An 8,857-nucleotide genomic window follows, 5' to 3' on the forward strand; every position below is an offset into this window, starting at 1 on the left:
AGTTGTAGTTGTTGTTGCGGTGGTTACACAAGAGGCGCTGAGTGATGGGGCTAAAAGTGAGATTCTTTCTGGCGATGGCGGTTGTTTCGCTTGTGCTTTTCCTGAAGATTTTTAAGGTCGGATGTCATAGTTTGGATGTTACCTCTCCTCATCTCCCCTCGCATCCCTTCACCCCCCCTTCGCTCTCTCTCTCTCTCTCTCTCTCTCTTTTCTCCCGTAGGGACCATCTCTCTTTCTTTCTCTCTCTCTCTCTGGGTGGGTGGCTCTTCTCTATTCAAGCAAAACTAACCCCACTAACAAGAAGTACACCAAGCACAGGGAATGATAATATTTTCATTTTACTTTGTCTTCCACCCTTCATTTAAACACTATAAATTTCCTTCTCTCCCTACCTCTTTCCTCCAACGCCCACCGCATTATCTCATAGTCCTCCTCTCTCCGAGGGAGCTGTCCTCCCTCCTCCTGTTCTTCCCAGGACACATATATAAGGGGTTCCTTTTCTTGTTGGTTCTCCTACTCCATTAGTACCCTTGCCGTCTTTCGCACTCGCTTGTAGAGATGAGCATCTCGGTGAATGGTCAGTCCTGCGTGCCTCCAGGCTTCCGCTTCCATCCCACCGAGGAGGAACTTTTGAATTACTACTTGAGGAAGAAGGTTGCTTCCGAGAAGATCGACTTGGACGTCATCCGTGACGTCGATCTGAACAAGCTTGAGCCGTGGGATATTCAAGGTGCCGCTACCACCAACCTTCACAGTAATGTTTCTATACAATAATTCATTTCCTTCCAGGCATATTGACTCCCGTAGACTTGTCTTCAGAGAAGTGCAGAATAGGTTCAACCCCGCAGAACGACTGGTATTTCTTTAGTCACAAGGATAAGAAGTATCCCACCGGCACCCGGACCAACCGCGCCACGGCCGCTGGTTTCTGGAAAGCAACTGGCCGTGATAAGGTTATCTACACTAGCTTCAAACGGATCGGCATGAGGAAGACCCTCGTTTTCTACAAAGGCCGCGCCCCCCATGGTCAGAAGTCGGATTGGATCATGCATGAGTACAGGCTTGACGATCACTCAGACTCCAGCTCCCAGTCCCACGTAGGTTGCCTTTCTTGTTACTTTTATGTTTCATTACGATTTTCTATGCACCAACCTTTTATTTAATAATAACAATAGATTCTATTCTCCATTAAAAAAAAATAACACTAGTACCTGCAACTTGCGTTAAACAAATATCTAATCCGTTTTTTTGTTTTATGCGCCCATTCTCTTTGATCTAGGTCTCTGGCTCCATTGGAGAAGCAGCAAATCAAGAGGATGGGTGGGTGGTCTGCCGGGTGTTCAAGAAGAAGAACCACCACAAGGCCATGGACAGTCCTCACAACTGTTCTTCCATCACCAGCGATGCCAAGACCCAGATGATCCATTCGGGGAGCGATGATGCACTAGACCAGATCCTCCAATACATGGGTAGATCTTGCAAGCAAGAAAGCGAGGCCATCAGCAACCACAACATCTCAAGCAACCCCAACAACCTCGGCATAAGATATCTTAGGCCGATCGAGACCACCTTAGGCACCAGCCTCCATGAAAGGTTCATGAAGCTTCCAGCCCTTGAAAGCCCAACCATTCCATCGCTCCCCAACGACTACCACCCGCCACCTTCCGACCACCCCTGCGGCAACCAGATGGGCTACACGCTGGAGACCATCCATGCGGTGGTAAACATGGATTCGGCCTATCACGCCGAGACGGGCATCAACGATTGGGCTGCTCTGGATCGGCTTGTCGCATCACACCTGAACGGCCAATCGGAGGCATCCAAGCAGCTCGCGTGCTTCGACGATCCCGGCTTCAACTACTGCTCTGCAGCCAAACTACCCAACAATTCCCAGGATTACCACCACGGCGGCGGCAGCGGCGGCGGCGACGAGGATCTGTGGAGCTTCACACGGTCGGCGTCATCCGACCACATCAGCCACGTGTCTCTATAACGGAACGGCGCACCAACCCGGACTCTAGAAATGGGTTACAGAAAGCTGGGGCAAATCATTGCTGTCAAATAGTATTGCTTTATAGGACTGTATTGAAGATATGAATGTGGTCGCCCTAAAATATACATAAATAAAAGGAGAGATGTGAGATGGGATGGCGTTGTCAAAGACCATGATCTCTTGTTTACCATTGTATCGGTCTACCTCACCAATGTTGTTAGGAGAATAGAAAGCTTTTTTTAGTGTGGTGTGGTGTGGTTTCTTTTCCAAGGGCCGATTACAGCAACCCCAACTTTTTTTGCGTTGGATGGAGATCGTTATCTTTCTTGTCGTGACTGGAAACGTTGCATCGAAAGGTAGGGTTTGGCCCCAGCCTCCTTCTTTCTCTTTCCCAGGTTGGGGAAAAGAGGTCAGCTTTGGCTACCATGTGAGACAACCATCGTACTGTTGCATCTCCAATAATTCCTAGAGAGGGGAGGGAAAGGAAAGACGGTGAGGCCAGCCAAAGTCACTGAAAAGTAGGACTACGCTAGAGACGCTTTCTTTTCTTCCTTTACGTGCTACAAAACATGGTGCCGTATGGAACTACGACAAAAAGGAGGATACACTCGGGGATGTGGGGAAAAGCACCGCATGGCCTGGCTAAACTGTGCCTGCACGAGCCGGCCCACTCTTGCGGCTCATGGGTCCGATCGAGTGAGTGGACCGCATGTGAGCTCGCTTTCCTGCAAGTCATTTTTACGCCTCCCTGTAACTGGACCACACTCCTCCCACCAGCCGAGTAGCCAGCCCACTGTCAAGAAGGGACGTTATGAAATGAATAAAGGGATAAGGATGATGAGAGAGTGGTTAAGGTGGTGCTTGAAATGGGTTAGGTTCGAAAGAGTATAGCAGACATACGAACTACGAGACTTGCACCATGTCTTCGTTGTTATTTCTAGATGGACATGTAACACCGGAGGTCACTTCTTTAACATCAATCTCTGATCACATAGGTGTTTGGATTCTTTTAGATTCCGCCATACCGATCGCACAAAAATCGTCGCGTAGCTGCTGGTGTTTTCATTTTGTGATCAAGTGAAGCTATTCATCAGTTTAGAAAATATGGAATGTAATGTGGGTCAAAAACCATGGAATATGGAAGGTGAGATTAGCGTGGAAGAAGGATTCCAGCTTATAATGTACGTCAGCGGTGAGGATTAAAAGCCATTTATTTGCAGCATCATGTTGCTTCCCTCTTCGAATACTGCACTTGTTCAGCATCATCAAGCCTTCGATGACTAATATGCATACTGTTATTTTTTCTGGTAAATCAGATATATTATGCCAGCCATATGTAGATACAACTATGAGAATCAGAAAATAGAATATTTAAAGATTTAGCAAGAGCATTTTCACGGTATTATAAAGTAGTCCTAGCATGATTGGCCACATAGGCTGCCATCTAATCAACTATACTATTGGCTTCTATGTAAATATATGTTGCCTCAAAAGAGAGCAAGGACTTATCATTCATTAGCTGTCCTATACGAGAGGATGAGGTCTAGCATCAATAGATACTGAATCTAAAAGCTACCTAATAACTATCAAGAATTTCTCTCTAAATAAAAATGGGTAGCCCTCAGTATCTCTAAACAGTAAGTCAGGCCTTCCAAGCAGCACAAAGTTTTGCTATTGGAACAGTAGTATCAAAGATCTTCACTCCAGCTATGGCCATTAGAACACCAATATCACTCCTAATAACGAAGTCAGCTCTTCCAAAAACATCTCTCTCCTAAACACTATCATCAAAGTTGACCTGTGGAAATATAGAAGCAGTAGTTTTCAAGAGAAATACATCATCTATGAGAATGCGGAACCTACATGGTAAGAACCACAAGTTTCCCTTACTATCAAAGATGCCTCTGGAGCAAGCTTTTGGATAAACTCTTGGACTTGCATGGATGCTCTAAGAAGAATCACTTTAGCACTTCGGCTCGTGCCTTGAAAGATGCAGTTGTTCCTAGCTATCCAGATATGATAAGTAACATAACACGTCAACATTGCCTTAATTCTTCTATCATAATTAGAAGATCTCTCTTAAAAAGCATGAGGGAAGTCATCAAGGGATAGAGTAGGGATGGTAGACGAGCCCAGGAGCGGAGCCAGCCTCTATACCTAATGTGTCAATCTCCATTGTAGAATAACATGAGGTGTATATTCCTATATTTGGACATAAGTCACATTGTCCCAGAATGTGAAGATCGTGCTAATATAGAGTACCTCGATATGGGAGCCAATGCCATGCATCTTTCCACATAAAGTATTTGACTTATGGGTGTAGGTACCTCGATATAGAGTACCTCGATGGGTGTTAGATGTATGTCCTACAAGCCAATTTAGCTGACACATAATTTATTCTGGATATAGTTTTGTATTTAACTTTATTATTATTGAATAATAAATGGGCATCTTTTCATTCATATTATGTATGTGTCTATGAATCGTCCAAGAAATTAATAAAATGATGATACATATTCTCAAGAGTTGAGAATTTGAGCCATGTGTCACTAGTGATTAATTCTAAATGCTCTTGATCGATGGATCATCACGAGGATGGTGATTGTTCCGATAAGATTAGTGTACAAATCACTATCCTTTTGGATGGACGAGTCTCGAGTCCACAGTGTAGAGACACTGAAGTGATAGTGCAGGCGCTTGTTAGAGAATAAAAGTACTGAGGGTGACCAAAGCAAGAAGTTACTTCGATGTCTATCCACTCGTCAGTAACTTACTTAATGTTGCAGTAGTATGACTGGTCCTTTGACCTGCAGTGTTTCGGTTATTCACAGTGAGGTTGTTGTAGTTTAACTGCACATATACATTACCTCTAGCCATATGGATACTTGTGGTGCAGATTAGCTACAGTAGGTTCACAGTAGGAGTAGGATGTGCACCTATATAAAATCTATCGATCTTGGTAGATAAGAAGTGATCCTATATGATTTATAAGACTGAGTTCGTAAGACCTTTCCACGACAATATGTAAAGTGGGAAAAACGTTTTTTACTCTCGAGCTAAAGTCGAATAAATCTTAATATATGACAGACAAAGGGGTTTGACGAGTTATTCATGACCTCCGTCTTGTAGGGATCCATGATAGAAGGACTCTATCATACGATAACTGCATCTAAAGGTTCATCTATTCCATTCTGCTAGGCTACCACTACATGCTGCTAGGTGACTAGTGGATAGTGAGACTCACAGGAATTATCTTGATAGTTGATGATCCCTGGTGAGATGAGTTGGAATTGTTCCAATCCATTGAAAGGAGTTTTGTGATAGAGATCCAAATATATCTCACTACCAGATAGAATAGAATCTATAGAGTCACACATATTAGAGGTATTGACCGATCCAATGGTTGAATTGTAATTTGGAATTACAATAGCTCATAATTATCAATTTGATTGATAATTGTTTTAACCCATTTAGAGTTAGTGAGTTGAAGGAATAATTGCAATTGGATTGCAATTTGATTGAATCAATTGGACTTAATTAATTGGGCTTGGCCTTATCAGATAAGGTTCCAGAGTTCTACTTGGAGTAGGATTTCTAGAGTCCTAATTAGATTAGGACTGCAAATTATTAGAGTTCTACTTGGAGTAGGATTCCTAAAGTCCTAATTGGATTAGGACTAAAATTATATGAGTCCTAATTGGATTAGGAGTCCTAGAGTCCTAATTAATTTTGATCTAATAGATAAGGATGATTTCTTATTAGATAAGGATTAAGAGTCCAATTGAGTCATGATTTAAAGAAATCTTAATTGGAGTAGGATTGGGCCACCTAGTCCTCTTTAGAAAATGATTCACCCACAAAATAAAAGGAGGGGCGTGCGCCCCTCATTATTTATTTTTATTTTTAGATTTTTTTTTGGGGGCTGTGTGTGAGAGGAAGCCCTAGGGGCTTTGGGGGCAAATCTGGACCGCAAGAAAAAGAAAGAAAAAAAATAAAAAGGGCTGACGACTCTTTTTTTCCTTCTCTTGGTGCGTGCGGCCTCCTTTCCCTTCTCTTGGGCGTGGCCTCCTCTTCTTCCCTCTCTCCTTCTTCTTCCTCTTGAGAGCAATCAAGAGTTGATTGTTCAAGAGGATTTCAACCATCAAAAGCAATCTCTGCAAGAGAGTTAGCACCCCGGTGAGATCTAAATGCTTGGATCGGTTCTCTTTCTCGTATGGATATTCATAGAGGCCGGACACTTGTGCGGCTTCAAGCAAACCTTTCAAGATAACCACGATCATCAGATTGTGGTGAAGATCTACCTGCATAAGGTGAAGATCTGATCTTCCTTATCTAATGTAATTAATCCTAATCTATTTACGAATGGTTTTAAAATATGTTCATGCGATGAATGGATCCGTGCATACTTCTTCCGCTGTGGATCTGATTTTCTACAGCATGCATGGTATTCCAACAGTAGTATCAGAGCCATGGTTACATAGATTAAGATTAGGATTAATGGTTAAAGGCATGTTAGATCTAAAAATTTAAAGATTATGCTTGCTGAATTTTTCTGTATACAGAATTTTCAGATTGTTAATTTTTCTGCATGCTAATTTTTCTGCATGTAGATTAATAATTCTATTGCTATGTTAATGAGATTACAAGTAATTAGAACCATGTCTTGCATGATCAGCAACTCATATGATGACATAATCAGTTAAATATTCAGATCTGTAATTTTATTCATGCATAAGATGCATGTAGTGATGATCATGGATGGACCCTTTTTGTGCTGAAATATTTTGCAATGTCCTATGATGTTATGTGATGACATGTAATTCAGAAAATAAGATGCATGTGTGCTTCTTATATTGATGTATTAAAGACCTGTGTGTCTCATGAAAAAGGGAATGTAACTATTGTTTTAATTAGCATAGTTTTCTAGGATGTAATATGTGATGTGTTTGTACATCAATGGTTGATCGATGCATACCTCTACAAGCATGAATTGCGTGGATCAAGATCAAGAGTTGATTGGAGATGGATCAAGGAGTTGATCGCAATTGGATCAAGGGTGCTCAAGATCGAACCAAGAGTTGAAGATGATCTAACTAATTGACATGCATGCACTACAAGAAAAAGGAGCTTTGGCGACGCTTTTTGAGGCTTTTACCGACGCTTATAAGCATCGGTAATTTTCTTCCCGATGCTTTTAAAAGCGTCACCAAAGCGTCGGCTATGTCGGAGTGGAAAAAAAATTACTGACGCGTTTGAAAAGCATCGCTAAAGGTTATTTTTAGCGACGCTTTTAAGCGTCGCTAAAGCTTCAATTAGCGACGCTTTAAAGCATCGTCATAAATTATTTTTATGGAAAAAAAATATAAAAATACCCAAGAAAACCTTGCTGTCCCCTATAAAAAAAAAAGAAAAAAGAACGGTTTCCTCGTTGCAGAGGAACTCCTCGCTGCACGCCCGTTCCAAATCGACGGCGTCAAGGGGCAAACCGACGGAATATTCTCCTCCGCCGACTCCTCCATCTCCGGAGACCTCTCCTTCTTGATCGGCCTCATCTCACCTTCCTTCGCCTCCTCCGCCGCGGCCGGCGCCCTCTTCCTCTTCCCCGCCGTCGCGAGCGGCGGTGGAGGGGGCGGGATGCAGCGGCCGGAGCTGCCGATCTCGTTGGGGAAGTTGAGGATCGCCTTGCAGCCGCGCATCTGGAAAGCGGCACGGTCGTAGGCCTTCGCGGCCTCGACGGCGGTGTCGAAAGTCCCGAGCCATATCCTGGATCCCCGCCGGTTGGGATCCCGGATCTCCGCCGCGAACTTCCCCCACGGCCGCTGCCGCACCCCCCGGTACCGCCGCCCGTCGTTGTGCTCCGCCGGCCCTACGGCTGCTGCCGCCTCTGTCCACTCGATCTCGAACTTTCGGACCGGGGGTAGGGAGATGGTGAGCGACGGGAGGCAGAGGTCGGAGGCCTGCTGCGAGTCGCCGCCGAACCGGATCATGGGGTCGACCGGCTCGGCGAAGCGGTAAGCTTCTAGCACTCCGTAGGGATCGATGCGGCCGCTGCCGGAGAAGGGCTGGGTGGTGTCAAGGTAGTCGGAGACGGCGATGCCGTGGGGGGCGGAGGGCGGGGGAAGAGGGGAGAGGGGTAGGTCTCCGAGGAGATGCTCGCGGATCAGGTCGAGGGTGGAGTCATCGTCGACGATGGACGCCATGATAAGAATCCGGCAAAGCAAGAAGAGAGATAAGATAGAAGAGCCAATATTGATAAAAAGAGATTTGTAAGGGAGGGGGTTTGAGGGATCAGGAGAGGGGAGGGGATTGACACGGTGCTTCTCTGCTCTCCTTGCTCATCTCGGCTAGCTTCTACTTGTTTCTTCTTGGAGAAAGCGGGAAAAAACAAGCACAATACCCCGCATTTGAAGTTTTCTTCCGCTCGAGGATCAAGCTCTTCAGAGTCCTTACACTTGCAGAGGAACTCCATTTTCAGGCAGCTTCATGCCGGGACTTCTAAGAATGTCGAACTCATCTGATGGCGCAGAAGATCTCCCCTCACCACAAGACTTGTGGATCGCTGGCGAGCCAAGGAGTGGAAAGCAGGGTGGGGCTGTTTGTGCTGGAATTCTCCATTTCTTGAAGCTCTTCGTTGCAGCTGAACCAGATTGTGGCGACGAGAACGCTGAAATAGGAAGACTGCAGCTGATGACTTTAGGCTTTCGGAGCAGCGGCAGAGTCAGTGGTGATTGTGGCAGATGATCTCCCACCTTTGCAGGGGGAGGGGGTGTTAGATGTATGCCCTAGAAGACAATCTGGCGGACACATTATTAATTCTAGGACATAAATTTGTACTTGACTTTATTATTATCGAATAATAAATGG

At 44.7% G+C, this 8,857-nt stretch overlaps 2 protein-coding genes across 2 annotated transcripts; one reads left to right on the plus strand and one right to left on the minus strand.

The window, feature by feature from the left end:
• Positions 1–373: 373 nt before the first annotated feature.
• Positions 374–2,238, plus strand: LOC103697715 (NAC domain-containing protein 43). Its single transcript, XM_008779631.4, has 3 exons — positions 374–730; positions 820–1,097; positions 1,280–2,238. Exons 1-3 carry the CDS (start codon positions 559–561, stop codon positions 1,991–1,993), a joined length of 1,164 nt encoding a protein of 387 aa, XP_008777853.2. The 5' UTR covers positions 374–558; the 3' UTR covers positions 1,994–2,238.
• A 1,397-nt stretch (positions 2,239–3,635) lies between these two features.
• LOC120106762 (ethylene-responsive transcription factor ERF107-like) lies at positions 3,636–8,193 on the minus strand. The gene is made up of 2 exons (XM_039119810.1): positions 7,480–8,193; positions 3,636–3,767 (listed from the first exon to the last, which is right to left on the minus strand). The coding sequence occupies exons 1-2, from the start codon at positions 8,191–8,193 to the stop codon at positions 3,636–3,638; spliced, it is 846 nt and encodes a 281-aa protein (XP_038975738.1).
• Between the last annotated feature and the right edge of the window lie 664 nt (positions 8,194–8,857).

The sequence above is a fragment of the Phoenix dactylifera genome, unplaced genomic scaffold, assembly GCF_009389715.1.
Source record: "Phoenix dactylifera cultivar Barhee BC4 unplaced genomic scaffold, palm_55x_up_171113_PBpolish2nd_filt_p 000624F, whole genome shotgun sequence".
Classification (NCBI taxonomy): Eukaryota; Viridiplantae; Streptophyta; class Magnoliopsida; order Arecales; family Arecaceae; genus Phoenix; species Phoenix dactylifera.